Below are 27,102 nucleotides of genomic sequence, written 5' to 3' on the forward strand. Positions count from 1 at the left end.
GGTGTATAGATTGGTGCATTGTAGTTTAATTTATCTGCAACATCAGCTTGGTTATCTAACACTTTTCCACCCCACCATTATGCAAGGGACTAATCTGATTGTTGTTGAAATGTTGGAATTGCATTTCTCTATATCATGAGGGGGTTACCTTATGATATATCAAGAAATGCAATTCCTGCGTTTACAATTAAGTTGTGATATTATATAGCAAATAAGTCACTGTTATCAATGGGTTTTGGACTCTGGATAGAAATTTGTCATAAAGATGATTTTTACTTGATCTGATAAACTTGTGTAAAAGATGCACATACTAAACCCCAGGGGCTCACATCTGGTGAGTATGGACTTGGCAAACCCAGGGTCCTGAGTTGGATATCATCATTCTTCTCTTCTCTGTGATTCCTTTCTACCCTCTCTCTCTCTCTCTCTCTCTGGCTGAGGAGGATTTTTTTTTTTTTTTTTTGGTTGGCTGGTGCAGCATAAGCCTTAGCTTCCTTGTACCATATGGCTAATAATAATAATAAAAATGCATTTCTGATATTAACATACTACGATGATTAAATGAAACAGATAGTGAGTCATTATTTATAGTTATTATTACATTTATTAGATTAATGACCATAATGTTAATAAAAAAAAAATTCTAGGTGCTTTTTTTTTTTTTTTTTTTGAGGCTGACTGACCATCTATATTAAGTCATTCTTAAGCACCCAATAAATAACAACATCTAAAAGCAAAGGCACATGAAATTAACAACTTTGGTGTAAACACACTGAACTTTGGACTATTTGCAGCATTGCTTGGTTTTTTGTTTATAGACTTGGTACACAGCTTAATTTGTCGCTTAGTTTATGTATTAACAGATTCATTAACACAGTTAATGAATCCTAGTTCATAAATAGGATTCATTAAAGTGTACAGGATGGTTACCTTGCAGATGAGCTGAGTCAACAGCTCATCTGCAAGGGCAGATTTAACCCCAGGGGCTCAATTTTTTTTTTTTTTTTTTTTGGCTGGTGCAGTATTAGCCTCAGGCTTCCTTGCATCATATGGCTAATAATAATATTAAACCAGCAAGTTTAAGTGCGCTCTTTGATACTGGCTCAGTATGAGGCTGACAGGTTATTTCTTCGAACATATGAGTCATCATGGATGCATTACTCTCAGCTTGAAAGTAAATGAGCCAGTAAAGAGTGACATAATTCCTACATCCCATAAAAAAATAGGGCTCTTTTGGAAAGTTACAAGAAGGGTACAACTGCCAACAGCACTCTATACTGCGATATGCTTTAAAGCCATCTGAGGTCCTCAGTGCTGACCAAACAGAACTTATTTCAAAATGGATTTGTTTGCACTATGACAATGCCAGCTCTCATGCCTATGAAAAACTGACCACCCAAGATCCACTTTATGTATTGCCACCACATCCTACTTATTCCTCTGACTTAACCCCAAGTGACTGTTATCATTTTGCACACCTCTTTAGCATTAGTAGAGGCATACGATGCAAGAAAGCAAGCTTATGCAGCATCAGCCAAAAAAAAAAAAAAAAAAAAAAAAACCTACCACTTCACCCCTCCATTCATTCCAAATGCCTGTCCAGCTCGGTGTTTGAAGTGCTGGTTAAGTTATCTTAATCAGCACTTCACATTCATCAAAAATACTATACTATATCAGTGATTCTGTTGTCAGGGAAACATAAAATATTTTGGGAAAGAAGTATAGGTGGAATGGGACCAGGGTATGTCTGCCACAGGCAAAAGTAAATGATGTCATAGAAGAGACATCTTTTAACAGCACAAAAGGTGATATTGTACATGTTGGCACTAATGACATTAAGAGTAGGAGATTTGCAGACTTACTTACTTAACAAGTATATGGCAGTGTTGAAAAAAGCCACAAGTTAGGGTTAAATTTGAAGGAGTCTGCAATTGCGCCCAGACACGATAGGAAGGAGTATATGATGAAAGCCTTGTCAATCAATTTGGCCCTGCAGAGATTGTGCAAGGCTCACGGGTTAGAATTTTTCTCAGCATGGTCAGTGCTTGTTAACAGGAGAGATGGCTTCTACAGAGATATGATACACTTAAATAGAAAGGGCCCAAGATTTTTGCTGAATCTATCAAGGCAGTGTTAGGTAGGTCAGAAAAATGCTAGCTTGGAGGATTACACAGACTAATAGCTTAAGTAGCCGAAGGCAGAGGACAAAATTATTCTTGAACTACTACTATTGGAGCATGCAGTAGCCTGGAAACCAAGGTGTCTGGGACTTCAGGCCCTGCTGTGGTTCATCATGCAACAAATAAATACAGGGTGTCTCAAAAATATTGGTACAAACATTTAGGGGAGGTAGGTAACATCTAAAGGAAGGAATGTGAATCGCATAAGAACCCATAACCGGAAACGTCACCGTAAGTCAGTACACGGCGCTGTTTATCAGTTCGCGAGAGAGAAAATTTCTGGTTTACTCATTCAAGCAGTAGTTCCCACACGAAGAGCATGCATCGATATACGAACTGTGAGCTGGCAGACATGCACCTGGTGTATGGATTAATAGAGGGCCCGCAGGGTGTGCACCCTCATGCAGCACAACATCGCTTCACAATAAATGTGTGGGCAGGTAGGGTCAGTGACTGCTTAGTCGGCACATACCTGTTACCATCCTGCATGAACTCCGCTAAATATCGGATCTTTCTTGAACAAGTTCTACCAGGGTTACTTGACAATGGTCCAGCAAATGTGAGACGCAACATTTAGTTTCAACATGACGGGGTGCCTGCCCATTATGGAAGATGTGTTCGTGACCATTTGAACAGGCGTTTTGGGCGTTGTTGGATTGGCCGTGGTGGACCCATTGCCTGGCCCCCATGCTCACCTGATTTTTCGAGCCTTGATTTTTTTCTGTGGGGGACCCTCAAATCTGTCATTTATGAATTGCCTGTGGAGACAGAAATGGATCTTGTGGCGAGACTCGTCTGCACTGCTGCTACTGTCAAAGAAACTCCAGGTGTGTTTGACCGTGTCTGCCAATCCATGCTGCGTCGGTGTCACGCATGCATCGCGTCTCATGGTGGAACCTTTGAGCATCTGTTGTAACATCATGAAATGCATCCATCTAGTACTTCATTGTTAATATTATGTCAAATAAATGTTTGCCACTAATTACTGTCTTGTGTCATTTCTGCTTCTTGTGCCTCTGCTATTATTTCCCGTGATGTTTCCGGTTATGGGTGGGTTCCTATGCGATTCACATTCCTTTAGATGTTACCTACCTCCCCTAAACGGTTGTACCAATATTTTTGAGACACCCTGTATAAGGGCTGTGTTAGGGTAACTAATAGTAAGAACATGTGCATGTACATTAATGCTAGAGCATAGTAAATAAATTCGACGAATTTGAAATACTGAATAAGTCATGAAATCCAGACATTGTAGGATTTTCGGAAACATGGTGTCACTTGGATATAAGTGACTACCTTTGAATATGGGGAATGTAATGTATGCAGGCAGGACGGGAGAGGTGGAAATGTTATGCTCTTAGTTAAGAAGCATATTAAATCTAAGGCAGTGCATCCATTTGACATGAGTGATCATACAATGTTGAGTCAGTTTGGCGTGATATAAGCACTGGGAAAACAGAATTGATAGTAGGGGTGTGTTATAGGCCTAGTGACTGTGATGAGTCCCTAGGAAAATAGAATGGGCCAGCAAATCAAACTGACTCATAATGGGGGATTTTAACTTTCCAGATATTAACTTGAATTTATGGATTGGTCACGTTTGTACTAGCAAGACTTTTGTGGATTTCTTGAATGATGTTTTCTACAGCAGCATGCTAAAGAGGCAACATTTTTGATCTGGTTATCAGCAGTGATTCTTCGTGCATCAAGAATCTGCAGGTAAAAGACCCACTGTGTGGCAGTGATCACAGTGTAATAATGTGGAATTTAATTAAAGATATAACTACTGTCAGGTGTAAAGGGAAAGGCTTTTGCTTTCATAAGGGTAATTACAGTGGTATCAGACAGTTTTTAAATTGTGTGCAGTGGGACCAGCTGTTGATGTTACCAACAGCAAATTCTAAATGGGAAGTATATAGGGAATTAATCAAAGAAGCTACTAGGCTTTTCTTTCTGACTAAGAAACACTGTTCATGGCTTAGACCTAAATGGATGTCGCATGAACTACTGAGACACTTTGCAGAGAAGAAAAGTGCATGGGATGCATAATATAAATTATCAGAATCCTAGGGTAGATATACATTTGTAATCAAGTCACAAATGAGGTTTAACAAGGTAAGGTAGATTATGAGAATTCTCTGGCAAAGAAAAACAGAAAAAACTTCTATGCTTATAATAACCATAGAGAGGATGGGTTGAATCACATTGGGCAACTTGATGACTATGAGTTAACTTTGATCAACACTTTGGCCATGGTCCTTGAGGTTGTCGCAGACATTCTCTCAGATATGCCAGACAAGCTGTACTTGCTACCTGTGAGTCTTAAACACTGATGGAACTGATATTCGGGTAACACTCAAGTCAAGTGGACCCAATTTTGGCAAAGTCTAGACGGTCTGTGACAGCCAAATCCTCTGCTTGCACCTTCATGATGGTAGGACTATTAGTAATCCTGGATATAACCTCCATGCGCAAGTACATGGTGGGTGACCACCCAGGTGCGAAGCAACGTAAGCAGAGTCGAGGTGTGGCGCCCACACCACATGGAGGAACGCCGCCCCTCTATGTTACCAGGCAGTACTAGGTGGTAGATGACTCTCATCAACCGATGCAATACCACCACTTTGCTTATTGGAGGTTTGAAGTGGTGGAACCCATGTTAAGTCTCTAGAGCTAAGTTCCGGTCAACCCTTCCCCATCTCTTCCATCATGCAGTATGACTGATGACTTTTGAGGTTATGATGAATATCATGGTGAGATCCAATATTCCTTACATTTCGAGGGTACAGCTCTAAAACGGTGTTCGCAGGCTGGCCGCTAGTTAGTATACCGGACCGAACCTATTGGTAACTCTCTAGGATGTTTCCGGATCAGCTAGTGTATAATCTTGCTACCTCTACTCTGCCAGATAGTGATTGGAGGGAGTCCGAGAAGTGTGTATGCGGGGAGCATTGTTGAGGCCACGTTATGTCAAGGATCTGGGTATATTCTTACCATGTGTACGCCATATCCAAAAATTTCATTACTTCATACAGCATGTCCCACCTACTTTTTCTTACTATTGAATACACCATGAATTTTTAAACTAATAGAGCAAGGTTATCTGCAAAAAGATCTAAACCTCCCAAGCACTTCCTAATTCATTTCACAAATATACATGGTCTCAATTCTAATCTCAACGATGTCCATTTCCACTTTCAGTCTGCCAAACCCCATGTACCTTTTCTGACAAAATCTCAGTTATCGGTTGATTCAACTACTGCTCATCTCGGACGCCCAAATTATTCGCTGTATGATTCTTTTCGCCTGAAAGGTGGTACTTGTGCATATGTACATTCTGATATTCCCTGTCAGAGACTTGGAAATTTGGAATCTCCTCTCTTTGATCTTCTCTGGCTTAAAATCTCTCTACCTCATTGTGTCAAATTCATCTGTTGTCTCTACCGTTCTCCCAACTCCACTAATCACTTGGAGCTCTTTGACTTCCTCTCTTTGCAACTTGACTTTCTCCAGTCCAACTTTCCTAACAGTGAGGTAATTTTCCTTAGTGATTTTAATGTTCACAACTCCAGCTGGCTTATGTTTTCTAGTCACACCGACCCACCTGGTCGAAATGCTGAGGCTTTTACAATTACTAATGATCTTGCACAGATTGTTCATTTACCTACAAGAATACCAGACAATCCTAATCATACAGCCAATACGCTTGATCTTTTTCTCACAAACAACCCTTCTAAGTACATGGTCGAAGTGAGAAGTCCTTTAGGCACTTCAGATCACAACTTGCCGATTGTCTCTTCTCCAATGGAACCTTTATCTCGTGGCTATTCCCAACCTCGTGTTGTTTGGCATTACAAGAATGCAAAATGGGATGACCTGCGAGACTTCTTTTCCTTGGTCGGATTACTGTTTCAAAACTTCTGATGTCAACGTTTGCTCAGATTGTGTCAGTGAAATTATTCTAGCAGGAATGGAATCCTTTATCTCACACTCCACTTTAAAATCTTGTCCTTTATCTAAACCTTGGTTTTCCAATAAATGTGCTAAGGCTGTTCAAGAGAAGAATGTTGCATATCGTAATTGGCTTGTTTCTAATTCTTCAGTTTCATTTTCTGCCTACAGCAAATCTCGCAACAATTGTAAAGCAGTTATTAACCAGTGCAAACTAGAATTTGAACAGGCTAAGTGTAGAAAACTTGCTTCTTGCCCTAATGGTAGCCGAGCATTCTGGTCGCTTGCCAAAGCTATTGGGCGCAACTTTTACCCAACTCTGCTTACACCTCTGTCCAAACCAGATGGTTCTATTGTCACTGCAGCCAAGGATAAAGCTGACCTGCTAGCATCCCATTTTTCTTTCAACTCATGCATTAAGGATCTTGGTAAAACACCTCCCACTATTCCCAACACGCTTCATTCAATGCCTCCTGTGGTCTTCCGTCAAAAGGATATCAGAAGGATTTTGAAGAATCTTGATGCTAAGAAAGCTCCAGGTCCCGTTGGTATTTCTCCACTTGTTCTCAAAACCTGTGCTTCTGAACTTACTCTTATTCTTTGCCGCCTTTTTTCACTTTCTTATTCCAAAGGTGTTTTTCCTTCTGCTTGGAAATTTGCTCATATCCAGCCAGTTCCTAAAAAGGGTGACAAATCCCTCCCATCCAATTATCGTCCCATTGCAATTACTTCTACTCTTTCTAATGTAATGGAGAAATCAATTAACCGCCAAATTTTAAACTACCTAGAAACCTTCCATCTGATCAACAATCGCTAGTATGGATTCCATCAGTGTCGATCCACTGGTGATATTCTGGCTTATGGAAACGTTCAGTGAAACACAAGTAGTTGCTCTTGACATCTCAAAGGCTTTCATTCGTGTTTGACATAAAGGTCTTCTAAACACGCTTCCATCTTATGGTTTGCCAACTGTTTTTAGTAATTGAATATCCAGTTTTCTCTCTGATCACTCACTGAGGGTGATGGTAGATGGCTCTCTGTCTTCTAACTTCTCCACTAATGCCAGTGGCCCCAAGGTTCAGTTCTTTCCCCCACTCTTTTCCTCTTGTATATTAATGACCTTCTTCCATTGACTGGAAATCCTATCCATAGTTTTGCCGATGATAGCACCTTACATTCCACTTTCCATTTTGAGAGACCTTGTCCTGCTCAATCAGCTTCAACTTCTCGAAAATCTGCTACCAATTTCTTAAATGCCGATCTTTAGGTAATTCTCCAGTGGGGAAAAGACAACTTAGTTGATTTCAACCCTTCTAAAACTCAGTCTTGTCTTATATCTCGCAAAAAGGATTCTTCTGCTCCTATGCTTATCTTTAGTGACACTCCGATTTCCAGGCAAAATGATATATCTCTTTTGGGGATTACCCTGACTTCTAATCTCTCTTGGCACAAGCATATTACAAATATTGCTTCCTCTGCATCTAAAAAACTTGGTTTTCTCTTTCGCTCTCGGCATTACTTTTCTTCCAAACAGCTGCTCACTCTGTATAAATCGCAAATCCGCCCTGCCATGGAATATTGTTCCCACATCTGGGGTGGTGCCCCCAAAACCTCTCTCAGGCTTCTTGATTCCATTCCGAAGAGGGCAGTTAGGTTAATTAATGATTCATCTCTAACAGAGTCTCTGCACTCACTGTCTCATAGACGTACCGTTTCTGCTGCATGCCTCTTCTACAGATACTTGGGCACTGTTCTTCTGAATTAGCTTCTATAATTCCTGCTCTCTCTCTCTTTCAAAATAGTCCGAACTCGTGCCGCCACCAGCCAACATCCATTTACTGTCCAACTTCAAACTCACAGAACCAACTTTTCATCTTCCTCGTTTATTCATGCAACTGCCGTTTTCTGGAACAACCTTCCTTCATATGTATTTCCTGAAAATTACGGTCTACAGAAGTTAAAGTCCAATGCCAACAAATATCTTCTTTCGTCTTCTCAACCTCCAACCCAAGCACGGTACTAAGTACTATAGGTTCTAACACCTCTCGTGTTTGGGGTTTACATAAAAAAAAAGGCTGCTTGAGTTGCTGTCAGATTGAATAAGTATTTTGCATCTACATTCACAAAGAAGGAAGAATTCTTTGGGGAAGGTCATGCCAGAAGTTTAACAAACTCTAATGAGGAGTTAAATTACTGTGATGACTGAAAGGAAAGTGGAAGAGAAATTATTCAAGATGGACATAAAAAAAAGGCACCTGGGCAGATGGAATCTATCCAATTATATTAAGGGAGGCAGCAAAGGAGGTAAGCAAACCCTAAGTCTTTGCTAGCATGTAGAATGTCATAATTATGAGAACATCCATGGATTCAGGCTAGGTATCTATGGACTAGATATGTGCAAATGATGAATTCATAAAGGGGGGGGTTCAAAAGGAGATGTCAGTAATTACAGACCTGTTAGCTTAATGTCTGTTCCAGGGAAAATAATGAAATCACTGGTTAAAGAAGTAATGTAGGATCATCTGGACAGAAATGCAATTATACTGCAATCACAGCATGTATTTGTTACGGCAGCATTCCCCAAACTTTTTTAGTCATGGAACATTTTTCATCTCAATATATTTACTGAACGCTTATGTATTTATAGAATAGTTATGAAACACAAGTTTAGCGGCAGCCAAAGAACTGTTTGCTAATATTTTATTACATACTACACACTGTGCATCAGGAGCATCTTTATTTCCAACACATGTAAAGCTGAAATTGAAATAACTGACATCCTATTTTCGTTTTTATCTTTTATTAGTTGATTCCTATTAGTTCACTTCGTATTTTTGGGGAACAAAAGGCTGCAATTGTTCATCCTCATTTTGAAGTGTGACAATATTGTGTTCGTTTTCATCGACCACAGTTGCAATACTAAAGTGCTTGCTTCTCGTTTTAAAGTTCCTTTTTTCAACCACAAATCCATGGTCATTTATTTTAATAATAATATTTTGAAATACTGATAATTATCAAAAAAAATTTATACAAGGAAATGAATTTAGTTAACTTCACCCCTCCTTCAACCTGTGTACTCCAGGCTAAATCGCCATACGAATGGCATATAGGTCACTACATTGCTACTTTTTTGTAGATGTCATTACCTCTATGCATACTTCTGTATGTTTTTTTTTTTTTTTTTTTTGTAGTTGTTGGCGCATCGGCTTCTGTGGCCATAGTGCACCTCCCAAGGTTTTTGCAGTACTTTGATCCAAGCCCGAGGCGGGATTCAAACCCGCCACCTTTGGGTTGCCAGGCAGGCACTTTACCCACCTGGCTAGCCCGGTCGGCCCTTCTGTATGAAAAAGCCTGCTAAAATAAAGTGTTCCATGGTCTGTTTGATTATTACGCCAGTATATTAATTACCAAAAAAAATTTGTTAAAAATTATAATGATACAAAAGTGGTGTATGCTACAAATATGCAAAATTTATTTATTATTTTTTATTATTATTAATTAAGATTTTTCACAGAACACTTTACATCTCACGGAACACAGTTTGGGAAATGCTATGTTACAGGGTGGTCTTGTCTAACCAGTCTGATTGGTTACTGTGATGCAATGACCAAGGAACTGAATGCAACAAATAAATGTTGACAACATATACTTCGATTTCAAGACAGCTTTTGACAGTTGCACATAAAAGAATGCTGTACAAATTATAGAAATGTGGCATTAAGGGCAAGTTACTGCTGTGGATAAAGGGATGGTTAAGTGGAAGAAGATAGGGAGTAGTTAACAATGGGCATTGCTTTTTGTGTGACTAATGTAATTAGTGGAGTTCTCAAAGGCCCATTGTTGTTATCAATATTTATCAGTGATATTGGTGAGGGTATATCAGGCTTAATGTCTAGATTTGCAGAAGATACAAATGGTTGGCAAGGGGGTTGATGAGAGTCATCAGGGCAAGCTACAGCAACAAGATCTAGAAAAATTGGGTCGATGGGCTGAGAATTGACAGTTGAAGTTTAACATTGACAAATGCAAGGTACTGCATATGGGCAGCAGTAACCCCAGAGTAAATTATCAACTGTGTGGTACTAGATAAGAGGGGTAGTGGAGAATGTTAAAGACCTGGGGATAATTGTACAGTCAGACATGAAATTCTCTGAGAATTGCAGCCATGCTACCAGAACAGCTCATGGGGTTTTGTCAATGATATATAGAAACTTTGCTAGCACAGATAACAAGGTGATTATTCCTTTGTATAAGGCCATGGTTAGGCTGAATTTTGAGTACTGTGTACAGGTCTGGTGGCTCCACTTTAGGAAGGATGTTGATCTGTTGTAATGGGTGCAGAGAAGGGCTGCCAGACTGATGAAAGGAACAATAGGGCGCTCTTACCTAGAAAGGCTTCTGTTTTACATATTGCAAAATCTCAAATCTAGGCATCTGCAGGGAGATCTGATCAAGGTGCTTAAAGCCCCTTGAATGGATTGAGTAAGCTGAATGTTAATGGCATTCTTCCACATGCTGAGACTGTACACTTGAGGGAGCATAAATTCAAGTTGAGAAAGGATGGTTGCGGGTGCCAAAGTTTGTCTTCAGCCTGCAGGTGGTTGTTGGAATAGGTTTCCATCTGTTGTTGTGGAAGTGGGTGGGTTGAATAAATTCAAAGAACTAGACAGATTCGTGGAGTGTATGGATGGGTGAACTGTTCATTTTTTTATTTTTTTTTTGCTGATGCTATATAAAAGCTTTGCTTTCCTGTATCATTTGCTATTACTATTACTAATTGACTGAAAACCAAATCAAGAAATTGCTCTCTCTAGCTTTTCTAACATGTTTATATAGAAAGCAGTCATCTGACGAAGCCTGAAGTATTCTACTAATAAGTATGCTGCCAATCCACAAGTTCCAATTGATATTTGGAAAGTTAAAATCTTCCATGATAAGACATACTGTGTTATTGACCTACTGTACTTTTCTGTGCATAGTAGTTTATTATGACCATTAGTCATTTGGCCTATAACTTACTTCTGTTCACGTTTTTATTTTTTCCATTATGACTCAGTGTTGCACTATCTGCTTGTCTGTTGAATGTACTCCTTTAACATATGTGCTTCTTAAAGGGGGGGGATAACTGCTTTCTCTCCCCCATCATGTCTATCCTTTCTCCAAACCTTGTACTCACAGCATTCAGATTCTGCATCTCTTATATCACAGTGACACTGCTGTTTCAGTGTGTTGGAGAGTTTGCAGATACAAATTCTATTGGAGTCAAGAAGAACTTTAAAAGGCCTCTTCAGAACACTTTAAAACACAGCCTCTAAAAATTACTTCAAAAAACTATTTCCTTATCATTCTTCTTGAGATTGGTTAACTTCAGCCTTAACTGAGTTTAGCCAATCTTGTGCATAGGAGTAGGATTTTCCCTTTTTAGATATTCTAGGTTATTCAGACTGGAAATGTATATGATACATCTTAATATGACATGTGAACTGACATACAGAAGTAGTTAGTATACTCAAGGATTATTTAGAACAATAACAAAACTTAACTCTATTCTCCATAAAAAGGTTATCTCCATTATTTTGTTGTTCAGTCTCTGCATTTGAAGACTTCACAGTTGCCAAGTCTTTAGCTGCCTGTGACACTTTGCCAACAAAATAATTTTAAATGCCAACAATGACTTGGCATTAAGCTGCAGTATAGTGCATACTTTCATCACATGTGACACATTCTATGAGATGTATGTCATTTCTCCTCCTTTATATGGCCCATGGTTTTTTTCACTTCCATCTGTTTTGGAATTCTCAGATCTCTCTCTTCAACTCCTTTGGTAGTCCTGATGATACAATTACTTCTTCATTAATAGTGATATCATTTAAAAAATCTGACATCAGTCACTAAACTTTAAGGGTTGAAGGCAATATTTCTTAATATTGGCATTTTAGTGCATTATACACTGACAGTTGTAGTAGATCCCCTTTCCACATCATTCATGTCACTACAAGTAAAGTAAAGGATGGCTTTTAATTGTTAACAGGAGAAACTGCTTCCACAGGGATGGGATACACTTAAAAGAAAGGGTGCAAGAATATTTGCTGATGCTATCAAGGCAGCATTAGTTGGATCGGAAAACTGCTAGCTGGTGGGGGAAGGTCACAGACTAATAGATTATCAGTAGCCGCAAGCAGAGGTGAAAGTGATCATTGCACTACTTCTATTGGAATGAGTAGCAGTCTGGAAAGCAAGTTGCTAGGGATTTCAAGAATGGATGGGAGTCATCATGGAACAAGTAAATACATGGGCTGTGTTAGGGTAACTAAGAGTAAGAATAGGTGGATGTATACCAATCAATGATAGGAGTATATTAAATAAATTTGATGAATTTGAAGTGCTGGTGGGGAAAGGACAAGCCAGATTGACTAGTCATGTGCCGTAGGGGGTATCTAAAGGAAATGAGGAACAGCAAGGTGATAAATGGAGAAAGTGTGTCTGCACAACATAGATTGCTTGTGGCCGATTGGGAGGTTTAAGTGGACAAAAGTAGGAAATATTCAGGATAGAGGGAGAAAAGTATAAAGTGGTGGAGATTGAAAGAGGAGGGTTTGAGGAAGGAGTTCAGGGAAAAGGTGCTAAAAGGAATAAAGTTACTGGAAGACGTGCAAGAATGGTGGAAAACAAATAGTTGTTTCTTAAGGAAAGTTAGTGAAGAGTTGTTGGGGAAAACATCAGGAAAGGGGACACTGGAGGGAAAGGAGGCTTGGTGGTGGAATGAGGAAGTGCAATCGGTGATAAAACAAAAGGAGATGAAGAAAAGATGGGATGTAACAGGTAGCCAGGAAGATAAAGGAGCATATACAATAGCAAATAAGGAGGCAAAAAGGGCTGTGGCAATAGCAAAGGCGAGGGCAGTGGACGAGGCCTATGGGGAACTGGAAAGGAAAGAGGGAGATAGGCAACTGATGAGAATAGCCAAAGCGAGAGATAAGGCATCGAAGTACTTCTCATCAGTAAAACAGATAAAAGATGAGAGGGGAGTGGTTACACAGGACCCGGAGAAGGTTAAGGAAAGGTGGAAAGACTATTTTAAGAAGCTATTAAATGAGGAAAACCCAAGAGCACTATGCAAGGATGGAGTGATGAATGTGAGAGTAGTGGAAGGCATAAGCAGGAAAGAAGTGTAAAGTGCACTCAGAAAAATGAAGAGAGGGAAAGCAGTATGTACTGATCAGATACCAGTAGAGGTATGGAGTAGTCTGGAAGAAGAAGGGATCGATATCCTATGGGACTTGATGGAAAAACTGTGGCAGCAGGAGAGGATACCCGATGAGTGAAGGGGAAAGTATACTTGTGCCAATCTTTAAAGGAAAGGGTGATGTGCAGGAATGTGAGAACTACAGGGGAATAAAGTTAATGTCTCATTCGATGAAGATCTGGGAAAGAATTGTGGAAGGAAGGTTAAGGCAGGAGATGGAAATAGGAGAGGAACAGTTTGGTTTCATGCCGGGAAGAGGAGCAACAGATGCAGTCTCTGCTTTAAGGCAGGTGATGGAAAGATACAGGGAGATGCAAGTAGAGTTGCACATGGTGTTTATAGACCTGGAAAAAGCATATGATAGAGTGCCCAGACAAGAGATATGGAGATGTATGAGGGAGAAGGGTACATCGGAAAAGTATGTAAGGCTTGTAAAGGATATGTACGAGGGAGCGGTGACTCAGGTTAAGAGCAGTGTAGGGGTTCACTGTAGAAGTTGGACTGCACCAAGGATCAGCTCTCAGCCGATATCTGTTTGATCTGGTAATGGATGTGTTGGTGAGAGAAGTGAAGAGTAGAGCACCATGGAGTATGCTGTTCACGGATGATGTTGTACTGTGCGAATCACCCCAAGGAAAGGCAGAGAAGAAATTGGAGGAATGGAGGAAAGTGTTGGAAGATAGAGGCATGAGGATAAGTAGAACAAAGACAGAATATATGGTGCTGAATGGAGAAGCTGAGAGTTCTATAAAACTGCAGAAGGAAAAGCTAACATCTGTTTCGAAATTTAAGTATCTGGGATCGATCGTGGAGAGGGATGGAGGATTGATTGCAGAAATACAGCACAGAGTGCAATGTGGATGGCTGAACTGGAGAAAGATGAGTGGGGTGCTGTGTGATAAGAAAATTGATTGTAGAATGAAGGGAAGAGTGTATAAAACTGTGGTTAGACCCACATTGATGTACTGTGCCGAGACATGGGCGATTACAAGGGCCCAGGAGAAGAAGATGGAAGTGGTGGAAATGAGGATGCTAAGATGGATGTGTGGTGTGTGATGAGGAAGGACAGGTTAAGAAATGACTACATTAGAGGTACGCTTAAGGTGGGGCCTCTGAGTAAAAAAATACAGGAAGCTAGGTTGAGGTGGCTTGGTCATGTGGAACGAAGAAGTGAGGAGTATGTAGGGAAGAGGTGTGAAAAGCTGGAGGTGATAGGGAAGAGGAAGAGGGGGAGACCTAAGCTGAAATGGAAGGACAAGGTGGCAGAGGATTTGAAAGAGCGAGGATGGAGGAGAGAGGAAGCCCTGGTTAGAAAGGAATGGAGGAAGGGAATTCCGACCCCATATGAACATGGGAAGAAGGCAGGGACAAAGAAGAAGAAGAAGTGCTGGTGTGGAGATCAAAAGCAGTTTTTATTGGCATATCAGATACGTGGTGTCACACAGATGTAAGAAATGCAAAATTTGGGGAGTAAAATGTATACAGAAAGGACAGACAGGATAAGAAGGGAGGAGTGATTATGCAGTTAGGAAACAACTGAAATCTAAGGCAGTGCCTCCAATTGATATGGGTGGCCAGTGCAATGTCAAGTCAGTTTGGTGTGACATAAGCAATGGGAAAGCTAAAATGAGAATAAGAGTGTATTATAGGCCTAATCACTCTGATGAGTACAACAAACTATAGAGAGAAATGGAGTGGGGCCAATAAATTAGAATGTCTTATAACAGGGATATTTTAACTTTCCAGATATTGAATGGAACTCACCCAATAGCAAATTTTCTGTGGATTTATTGGATTACTGTTTTCTACAACAGCATGTTTGAAGGCAACCAGTAATGATATCAGCAGGGATTATTCATGCATTAAGAATTTAAGCAATTAAGAATCTGCAGATAAAGGAACCACTTGTTGGGAGTGATCATAGTGTACTGATGTGAGATTTACCTAAAGATGTAACTACCATCAGAGGTAAAAGGGTTTTTGCTTTTGTAAAGGTAACTACAGTGGTCTTAGATCTTTTTTAAATTCTATACAGTGGAACCAACTGATGACATTGCCAACTGCAAATTCTAAATGGGAAGCATTCAAGGAATTAACCTTGGAAGTTACTAGGCTTTTCATACCAACTAAGAAATACTGTTCAAGATTTAGGCCTAAATGGATGCCAGTTGAACTAATAAGACTCGTGACAGAGAAGAAAAATGCATGGGATGCATATAAAGTATCAGGTGACACACTAGTTCAGTTGTTTTCAATCAGGGTGCCGCAACAACAACATTCCAGGGGTGCCACGTAATTGGGTTTAAGTTACTTAAACTTATTATTTTTTAATTTATGTTTATTTTATTATGAAAAGATGTGCGGTATCTTTTTAATTTGGTGGTGATCTATAATTGATGTTTACTTAGTACCTCTATATAAAAAATAAAATTATATACTGTATACAGGGTGTCTCAAAAATACATGGCATAACTTCAGGAATGAGTTCATTGTATGTAGATGATAAAAATATTTTATATCAGCATAGTTCCAGAAATGCTTGGTTTCCGAGTTTTGAAGCTCTGTCTCTGACACTTAACTGTTCACATCACCTTATAGTAATTGTTCAAAATGTCCACCTTCTGCCTGAATACAGGCCTCATATCGACGTCTCATGGACTCGCAAAGACGATGCCAAATTCCTGGCATGTTTCGTATTGTCTCACAACCTGCCACAATTCGATTGCGGAGAGTTTCCACATCAGCTATCAGAGTCGAATACACCAATGACTTTAAATGGCCCACAAGAAGAAATCTAGTGAGTTTAAATCAAATGAGCGTGGAGGCCAGGCAGTTGGTCCACCTCTACCTATCCACTGGCCAGTAAAAAACCTTCGATTCAGGTAATTGCGGGCTAGGTGGCTGAAATGTATGGGAGCACCATCGTGCCTGAAGTATGCTTGATGACAAATGATCAGTGGTGTGTCATCCAAGAAATTAGGCATGTTGTTTTCCAGAAAGTTTCTGTATGCTTGCCCTGTGAGTTTGTTTGGAAGTACATGGGGCCCAAATAACTTATCACCAAAAACACCCACCCAGATGTTGAGGCTGAACCGCTGTTGGTAATGTGATGGAAGAATTGCATGTGGGTTTTCCTCAGCCCATACATGCTGATTGTGAAAGTTTTGGATTCTGTCTCGTGTGAACTGTGCCTCATCTGTGAATATCACTAAGGCAGGAAAGTGAGGAGTTGTACCACACTGCTACAAGAACCACTGGCAGAACATTACTCGCACAAGGTAATCTGCTGGCAACAAGGCCTGGACCTGTTGCAGATGGTAAGGATACAGTTGGTGTTCTCACAACACCCTCCAAATAGTCAAACGTTGAACAGCCAGCTGCATTGCTATTCTGTGTGCGCTGATTCTAAGAGTGGCATGCACAACACCCAAAATCTCTCCTCTACTTCTCTTTTACTTTACACCTCGGCATCACGAGGTGTAAAGATCCCATGTTCACAAAGGCAGCGATGGATACCTTCAAACGTTTTCCTGTCTGGACATCTTCATTCTGGGAATCTTTCGTGGTACAAACGACGAGCTTCCAGAGCATTTCCATCCGCCAAACCATACATAAAGTGCATATCCGCTTGCTCCTGATTTGAGTACATAGCCGGAATGGAAAACCACCAGATTCTTTCAGTACCTCGTGATGAAGGAAATCACCTGCAGGAGATAAGACATTCCGGTTAATAACTTGGGCACCAAGCATTTCCGGAACTATGTTGGTATAAAATATTTTTATTGTCTACATATGAGGAACTCATTCCTGAAGTTATGCCATGTATTTTTGAGACACCCTGTATATATAATTTGTATTATGAAATGTAATTTTTATAATTATATTATTGTAATAAATATCATATAACGTATATATTTTTTAATATTATATATACACACACACACACGGATATATACAGAGAGAGAATTGGACAGGCAGAAAATTGAGTAGGGGTGCCATTATTAAAAAAAGGTTGAAAACCACTGCACTAGCTTATGGTAGAAAGAAGCTAGTCTCCAATCAAGTCACAAAAGAAGGTTAGACAAGCAAAGGCAGATTATGAGAAATCTTTTTGCAAATAAAAAAACAGCAAAGACTACTTTACTTATGTAAACTCTAGAAGGAATGGGATGAATCAGATCGGTCTGCTTGTTATCGATGGTTCGACTGTTGATGATCCTGCTCAGGTAGCTGACAAACTGAATGAGTATTTTGCATCTACATTCACACATGAAGAGTTATTTAGGGAGAGGAATGCCAAAAGTTTATCAAACTCTAACAGGGAGCTAAAGGATTTGTAATAACTGAGTGCAAAGTGGAGGAGAAATTGTTGAAATCGAACATAAGAAAAGCACCTGTGGTGGATGGGATCTATCCAGATATATATTAAAGGCATCAGCAAAGGACATAAGCAAACCCTTAGCCATAATTATACGAGCATCCTTGGATCCAGGGGAGTTTCCCACAGACTGGAGATGTTCAAATGTATCCCCTATTCACAAAGGTGGTTCAAAGGGTGACAAGTAAATATAGACTGGGGGAAAATTATGAAATCAATGGTTAAAGAAACATTGCAGGATCATCTAGACAAGACTGCAGTTATAATTAAGATGCGGCTTGAGTTTATTTAGTGTAAGTTTTGTCTGACCAATTTGATTGAATACTATGATGTGGTCACAAAGGAACTGGATACAGAAAATAATTTTGATATCATATCATTCACGATTTCAGGAAAGGTTTCGATGCTGTTGCCCATGGAAAACTGCTGTACAAATTGGAGCAGTATGGCATTAAGCAAAAGTTGCTGCTATGGATAAAAAGATGGTTGAGTAGGTGAAAACAGAGTGGTAATCAATGGACACTGCTCATCATGGACCAATGTTATAAGTGGAGTCCTCCACAGTTCGATGTTGGGACCATTGTTGTTTTCTATATTTATCAATGATATTGATGAAGGTATAACAGGCTTAATGTCCACATTTGCACATGATATAAAGGTTGGCAGAGATGTTAATGGCAATAACAACGGTATGCGGCTGCAACAGGATCTAGAAAAGTTGGGCAGATGAGTTGAGAGGTGGCAACTGAAGTTTAACATTGACAAATGCAAATACTGCATATAGGTTACTCTGGGGACCTGGGTTTAATTGTGCATTCAGATAAGATGTTTTCTGGAGCAGTGCAGACAGGCTTCCAGAGCAGCTCATGGGGTCTTGTCAGTGATCCACAGGAATTTTGCTAGCAGAGATAAGGAGTATAAGGCTATGGTCAGGCCACACCTTGAGTACTGCATATAGGTCTGGAAGCCTCATTTTAGGATGGATGTAGAGCTACTGGAATGAGTACAGAGAAGGGCAAGGGAAGATTGGTGAGGAGCAGCAAAGGGTTGCTTTTACCAAGAACAATGCAAGATCTGAAAATTGCAATGTCTGGAGACTATGCACCTGTTATGTGATCTGATTGAGATGTACAAGACTTTGAATGATTTGAGGAAGCTCAATGCTGATGGGATTCTTCCTTTTGCTCAGATTTGCACACCTCAGGGGGCATAAATTCAAGTTGAAGTAAGACAATTGTAGAATAATGTGTGGAAATTTGCCTTTATCCAGAGGGTGGTTGATCGCTGGAAATCGGTCGTTGATAGCTTAAATAAATTCAAGGAAGAACTGGACAAACTTTTAGAGCGAATGGATGTGTGAAATGGGGATTTTTTTTTTTTTGGCTGACACTGTATATGCTTGCTTCTTGTGTCATATGCCCTAATGCTAATGCTTTTTTAAACGTATAGCTTAGCACATCATGACCTTGCTAGTCAGTGTGCCATAAGAACCTAAAAACAGCCAACCAAAGTGTATTGGATGTGTGCACCCAGGCCCTCCTAACTGAAGGGCTCCCCAAATGTGTTTCTTAAATGGTATAACCTAGATATAGCAAAACAGGGGCCCCCAAAATCAGCTATGTACCCTGGGCCTCTGTATACCATTACACATTCCCTTATCTCGTAACTGCAAAAAGGAGACCTCATTTGATGGCAAGGACAATGGTTTAAAAATTTATAGCTCGTGGAGATATAAATGACTTAAAAAATTTTCTACTTTAAGCATTGAATAAGCATATTAAATTTTCTCTAAATGTGTCACCAACGAAACATTTCAGAGACAATGTCATTGGACTAGTAATGTCTCCAGAAAGAAAATTCAGTTTTCTTTCTACGAAAATTAAAGTCAGTGACTTTAATTTTTGTAGACCTGGGGAAGTTAATATGCCACTGTATAAAGCAGTTGTAAGGTTTCACTTGGAATACTGTGCGCAGGCATATAAGCTGCCTAAGTGAGAGAGAAAAAAAAAAGACCCAGAAATTAGTCGTGGTCCTGGTGAGATTGACTGAAGAATGAGGAGTGACTTGGAATATGTGGTCTTCAGAGCTTGGTAATTAAGTGGCTTAGAGGCCACCTGATTAGGATTTATTAGGCTTTGAAGTGGAGAGAACAGTAGTAAAAGATTTAGGGTAAAATTTTCGTGGTATTAAGTGATGGTAGAACCATAGTGTATAAATTCGAATTGTGGTGGGGCTATAAATGACATTAAGAAGTTTTGCTGTAGTCAGCAAATTGTTAATCATTGGAATGAGTTACCTCCATTGGTTTCTGAGATTGGCGCTTCTGGAAGTTGAAAGACCTGCCCCAAAATCACTACTGTGCTACAGGAAGGAGTTGCTGCAAAAGGTCTGCAGTTGTCTGTAAATTGTAAATGTTACGTGCAGATCATGAAAGTACACAATTCACGAAATGTCTAGTTTCTTGCCAATTTCATGAATTGTACAAGGGCATTGCAGAGTTTATGAAATGGGCAAGAAACTAGACATTTCATGAGTTGTGCACAATGATTTTTTGTCATTTTGTGAATTGTATAGCAGCAGAATTAATATAGTTATTGTTCCAATAATTTTTATTTATTTTTTTTTTTTATTCTTACATAACAGTATTTTCATGACAATTACATTAACTGAGACATATATATCTTTACACTAAATTCAAAAAAACAGGTAAGTCATGAATAATCATTATTACAGACTAATAGTGCAAGTTTCAATTGAAATAAACACTTATGAAAACAATGAACCTATAAAGAAACATTACTGTTATCGTTATATAATTTTTTTTGAATGAAAACTGTTAATGATTTTCACAAGATTTTTTTGGATGGCATGAGGAATTGCAGAGAACTTGATTTTTAAAACATTGGCATTTCCTACTTGCACAACGTACTTTTCAAGAGCATCTTTGAATCCTTGTCCGCTTTCAATGGTGCCAATTCTGTATTTTTCCTCCTTTGTGTCAAGAACTACACCTATCAGGTTTGCAGAGTCTCCTCAGCCACAATCAAAGGTGGGTAAAAACACATTTACACAATCTCCAACTTCCACTTCTTTCAGTTTTTTATTTGTTCTTAGAACCATTTTTGTAGCAACGTGTTCCATGTTTTTACTTGCAGCTTTCCTTAATTTAATCGCTGGATGGTCTCTGCATCAGTATCTTCATCCTTTGTTAAAGTTTCTGAAAGAGCTAGACGTTGATTACCTAGTGAATCATCAAGGGTTGTTTCTTCACCTTTTTTAGTTTCTTCTAAAGCATGTTCATAACTTTCTTGTATCGTTTCATCGTTATTTATATTAAGTTCTTCAGACACCACAACAATATATTGTCCTATGAGGTGATATAATTCGGCATCTCCTTCACAATCTAAATCAGTACATGAATTCTTCTGTTGTGGAGTTAGTAATTGCACTGTATTACTCTCGGGGTGAATTAACATCTCCGTTAAACTGTCTTCGAGTTGATTTAATTTGGCATCTCTTTCACAATCTAAGTCAATATTTGAATTCTTCTGTTGTGGAGTTAGTACTTGCGCTGAATTACTCTCAGAGTGATTTAACATCTTCATGAAACTGTCTTCACCAATTCTGGGCTGAATTTTATTCAAGAATTCTATTGGAAGGTTTATACGATGTCCCAGTTTGGGACATCGTATAAACAGAGTTTTATAAGGCTCCATTTTTATAGTTTCATGGTATGTAGTATTCATATTTCACTGTACAAACTTTATTCCTGGACTCCAATTAGAGCATTTATTATCTCTCATCCATGCAAGTAGAGAATCTTGGTGTTGCATTGCTTCTTTTCACTGATCCTTGGCTCTGTGGGTGTCTGGGTCTTCCATTGATCAAAATTAAACCCAGCCAAAGAGCAAAGAGTTCTGATTATTTCAGCTGTAAATTCCCTCCCATTATCAGATTGCAAGACATGTGGAGCACCATACTCTAGAAAAATACTTAATAAATCCTGAGCCACTTCCTTTGCAGTTTTTGAGACCAGCGCTCGAATCAAGTGAAACTTTGTCAGATGCTCTTGATAGTGCATAACGAATGTGTTGCCATCCAGTAAACTTTGGAAGTCAAGATTCACCTGGCCTCTTTGATTCATATCACTATAGTAATAGGTCTGATGACAATTCCACTCACGGTTTCCTTTCTTTTTAGCTTCTCAGTGTATCTTCGCATTGTTTTTATGAATTCAGAAACAATTCGTCTCGGGATGTTAGCATAGTTCTCCATTATTTTTTTATGAGTTTTTGTCTCACATTTGTGCCCAGTAGACAAATGAATATCACGAATGATTGTAATAGCAGATTCTTTTGTGGCCATGAAATGACCATCTTTTTTGGTCACTACTGTAGTAACACCTGCTAAATTTGATATAGCATACGTACATCTAAGATGATATTCTTTCTACATCTTTTCATGCCATCTCTTTTATCGTTTAGAATGTTTGACATCTCTTTCAAATTCTGGGCTCCATAAAGTATCACATTCCCTAACAACCATATATGAAAATTAATCAAAATTTATTTAAACTTACGAATACATGTCAGATCTTTTATGAATAGGTACAAAAATAAATAACATTCTCAGTTAAATTTAAATTCGATTGTTTTATTGTTATGATTAAGAAGGAATGAAAGTAATTCTGATTAAACTTATATGTCTAAGAAGGAAGAACATATTAAGATTATTTTTCAACTTTTGGATTTTATGGTGGCTTGTGAAGCATCGAATGGCTAAAACTGCCCATTTATATTACAGTTAGCAATGCAGTGAACAAGGAAATAGTTTTAGAGGTAAATCCATCCCACACTACATTTAAAGATAAAATTTAAAACAATATATAATGAATAACTCAAAGTAAAAGTTTGGAAAAATTATTATTATACAAATAAATATAACAAAAAAAATGTTAATAGTTATCTGTACCTTGGTGCGAACCTGCAACGCACCTTTACCATCTACGCCACTAAGAACATATTGCTTGGATCAAAATATGACATGATGATATTAAATAAGAAGACTTTTTTTTGTTAGGTATTATTTAATATCGTCATTACTATTTACATATCATTCCCTGATATTTCAACTATGCCCGAAGACATTCCTATCTCTAGTCATGACATTATAATAACAACACTGAGCTAATACTTCCTTTGTAAGAGTAGGAACTTGGTAACGATATTGTTATAAATTACAAGGAGACTGATGTGCTTCTTCTGACCAGGAAAATAGCGGCGATGTGTGTTGTTAAATGATGCACAATTCATGAATTGTGCACTTTCACTATCTGCACGTAACATATATTGTGTGATCAGCTTGCTGGACGAAGAACCAAAGTTTATGAGAGAAAAACAATAATGCTTGCCCAAGACTATCTCAATAATCCACTGGAAAAAAGCTTATAATGTATTCCAGTTGCATTTCAACCCAGGCCTTTACCACCTTATGTGGAAAAACAGTAATTGTAACTGATTTGGTAATCAGAGGCATGTTACTAGTGGCACAGCCCTGCTTGTTGTACAGTCTGGGATGGTATACCTTATCCAGTTTGGCACATTTGTTAGTTGGCTTGGTTAACCGCTCCCTCCACATGTGAACCATGACAATTACATGGACACGTATGATCAACTTTATCATAGTTTGTGAAGCCGACGAGATATGCTATCAGTTATGTTTACCAAATTTATAATGTGTCTAGGTTGCATTATGTAATATAATGAAAATTACTTCATAACATAGTCAAAAGATATATGAATATTTTTATAATGTTCCTGTTACAAGTATTGGCAGATATTGTGACATCAGGATAAAATATTTTTCTGCAAAAGAGTAAATAGGCAAATCTCATATTTTACAGAGAAAACATGAATTGTGTTACTGCAGTGTTTTTATTTTTGCTCAGTTGGCAATAATCATATAAAGTAATTTTAATGGTTACTAGAGTTAATTTAATCTGTTTTACATAGTCCTGGAGATGGAGTTACATTCCCACAAAGAATAGTTGATGAAGATACTGATGGTTTATTAAGTCAGAGACAGCGATGGATTGAGAATGTGGCTGACGAACCTCGTGAACATTTGTCAGGTATTTTGTATTTCATCGAATTTCTTAAATAACAGCATTTCTACATTGATAGTTATCTATATTAATTCAAAAGTGTTAATTGTTTTGAAATGTTTGAATTGATTTAAACTGCAACTTGCATCATGCTAACAAATAAAATTCTGGTTTCCAGTTTTACCCTACTCTTTTATGCTTCTAGCTTAACTAGCTAAAAGCAGATTTCTCACATTGTATTCCATTATACTGTCAAAAAAAATTATTTATGACAAATGCTGCTAATGAAGATTGCTGTATCCCTGAATCCATGATACAGTACCTTCAACAAAATGGATAAAATAGAGAACAGTATTTTGTAAAAAAAAATTCTATAGCAAAATATAAAAACCAGGTGAGTATCATGTAAACATAATTGACATTTTCACACTCACTTATTTTTAAGTTAATTATTCATCTAAATTACATTGTTTATCTTATTCACCACACCTTACAATCAAGTTTTCAAGAAAATACATTTTATATCATAGTTGATTCTCATCACACCTACCTCATAATATGTGAAGAATATTATGACCAGTCTATACACAAGACATATGCAGCTGAAACACTACTTGTACAGCTTATGGTAATTCTTCACTGTCCTCCATAGAACATTTGTTTCATTCTAGAATCTCAACTACAATTTCAGCATCTTTTAATAATTTTCTGCTTAAAAATAAGTACTCCTTTGAAATACAAAAGTTCATCAAAGTAGCACAAAGCAGTGATAAATGATACAAGGAAGCAACCTTATACAGCATCATCCAAAAGGGAAAAAAAACACCTCCCATTTAACCTATTCACTCCTTCCAATAGTTTGTTTTAGCTCTGCCTTGAATATATTTAACCTATCAATTCCACGACAAGAGATGGAAATTAGTTCCAACAGTCAACCACCCATTGGCTACTGGCAAACTTTTGCACATCTATTCTGCAATCGTCTTCCCTCAATTTGAATTTGTGTCCCCTTGTGTGTGGTCTGAGAAAGAAGAATCCCATCACCATTGAGCTTGTGCTCAATCCATTCAAGGTCTCAATCAGATCACCACTCAGTTTCCTAGTCTCCAGAAACTGCAATCTACAGAACAGAATCCTTTCTTGGTAAGAGCACCCCTAAGTTCCACTCACCAATCTTGTTGCCCTACTCTATACTTGTTCGAGCAGCTCCACTTCTTTTCTAAAATGAGGCATCCAGACCTGTATGGAATACTCAAGGTGTGACTTGACCTTGCCTTATACGTTGGGATAATCACCTCCTTATCCCTACCAGCAAAATTCCTGTATATAATTGACAAAAACCCCATGAGCTCTCCGTATGTGGTACTTGGCATTTATCCATGTTAAACTTCAATTGGTATTTCTCAGCCAACTGATTAACTTTCCTAGATCCTGTTGCAGTAGCATACTGTCATTAACCACCCTGACAACTCCAAAAATGGACATTAAGCCTGATATGCATTCATCATATCATTAATAAATATAAAAAACAGCAATGGGCCCAACACTGAACCCTTGGGACTCAACTAATAACATTAGTCCATGAAGTAATGTTACCAGTCTATACATAACTGATTACCATTGATTACCAGTTTCTGTCTTCTTCCATTCAACTATCCCTTTATCCATAGCAGCAATACCACACTGCTCTAGTTTGTACAGCAGTCTTTTTTGTGCAACAGTATCAAAAGCTTTCCTGAAATCCAAGTATATGATATCAAAATTATTTTTTGCATCCAGTTTCTTTATGACAATATTGTAGGATCCAATCAAATTGATGAAATAAGATTTCCCATTAACAAACTGTGTTTGAAGTATAATTACATCCTTGTCTAGAAACTCCTGAATTACTTCTTTTACCAGTGACTCCATTATTTTCCTTGGAACAGAAGTTAAAGTAAGTCTGTAATTAATTGTCACCCTTTGATCCCTTTTGTGAATTGGTGATACTTTCGCACATCTCCAGTTCACGGGAACCTCCCCTAAATCCAAGGATACTCTCTTAATTATGGCAAAGGGTTTGCTTGCTTCCTTTGTTGACTCCCTTAATATAACTGGATGGATCCCAGGTACCCTTCTTATGTTTAACTTTAGCAATTTCTCTTCCACTTTCCTCTCAGTTATTACAAAATCATTTAGCTCTCTGTTTTGACATCCCCTTTCCTAAATAATTCCTCATCTGTGAATGTAGATGCAAAATACTCATTCAGTTTGTCAGCGACCTGAGCAGGATCATCAAAAGTAGAGCTATCAATATCAGGTCGACTGATTTGATTCATCCCCTTCCTTCTAAAGTTTTCATAAGTAAAGAACACTTTGCTGTTTTTTAGCCTCTACCTTGAAGAGCATTTCTTAGTTGGTATGGAAAGCCTAGTAGCTTTTATGAGTAATTCCTTGAATGCTTCCCATTTAGTATTTGCTGATGGTAGCATCATCAGCTGGTCCCATTGTATGAAATTTAAAAACTCTGTCTGAGATCATTGTAGTCGCCTTAATGAAAGCAAAAACCCCTCCTTTTACCCTTGATGGTAGTTGCATCTTTAAGTAAATCCCAAATCAGTACACTGTGATCACTACCACCTGGTGTTTCTTTTATCTGCAAATTCCTAATGCATGGATAATCGCTGGTGATTATCCATGCATTAGGAATATTGTTGTTGTTGCCTCTCTGACATGCTGCTGTAGTAAACAGTCATACAAAAAATCCACAAAATCTTGCTAGGCTGTGAGTGACCAACCCATAAGTTTCAGTCAGTATCTGGAAAGTTAAAATCCCCCATTACAAGTCATTCTTATTTACTGGCTCACTCTGTTTCTCTGTACAACTGTCTGTAGTAGTCATCAGGGTCATTAGGCCTATAACACACTCCTACCATTATTTTTGCTTTCCCAGTGCTTATGTCACACCAAACTGACTCAACATTGCACTTGTCATCCACATCAACTGGATGCACTGCCTTAGATTTAATATGCTTCTTAACTAAGAGCATAACCCCTCCCCTTCTTCTGTTCTTCCTCTATTCATTGTTACTCCCCATATTCAAATTCAGCATCACTTATGTCTGAGTGGCACCATGTTTCTGATATCCCTACAATGTCTGCATTTGATGACTTAATCAGTATTTCAAATTCATTAAATTTATTTACAGTGCTCATAGCATTAGTATATATGCACATGTTCTTGCTCTTAGTTACCCTAACACAG

General features: G+C 38.5%; 1 protein-coding gene across 5 annotated transcripts in view; it reads left to right on the forward strand.

Annotated features, from left to right (window-relative positions):
* LOC150090757 (palmitoyltransferase ZDHHC20-B) overlaps positions 1 to 27,102 on the forward strand; it is a 306,713-nt gene that overhangs the window by 243,586 nt on the left and 36,025 nt on the right. For 4 of the 5 annotated variants that reach the window (XM_090379929.1, XM_090379911.1, XM_090379920.1 and 1 more), the window contains one exon: positions 23,767 to 23,885. In XM_090379929.1, coding sequence (XP_090236055.1) covers positions 23,767 to 23,885 — 119 coding nt within the window. Of the gene's footprint in view, positions 1 to 23,766; positions 23,887 to 27,102 lie in introns of those variants that run through there. The other variant, XR_016547302.1, reaches the window with a different exon arrangement.

The sequence above is a fragment of the Mastigoproctus giganteus genome, chromosome 1 (assembly GCF_048544385.1).
Source record: "Mastigoproctus giganteus isolate SK-2022 chromosome 1, ASM4854438v1, whole genome shotgun sequence".
Lineage (NCBI taxonomy): Eukaryota > Metazoa > Arthropoda > Arachnida > Uropygi > Thelyphonidae > Mastigoproctus > Mastigoproctus giganteus.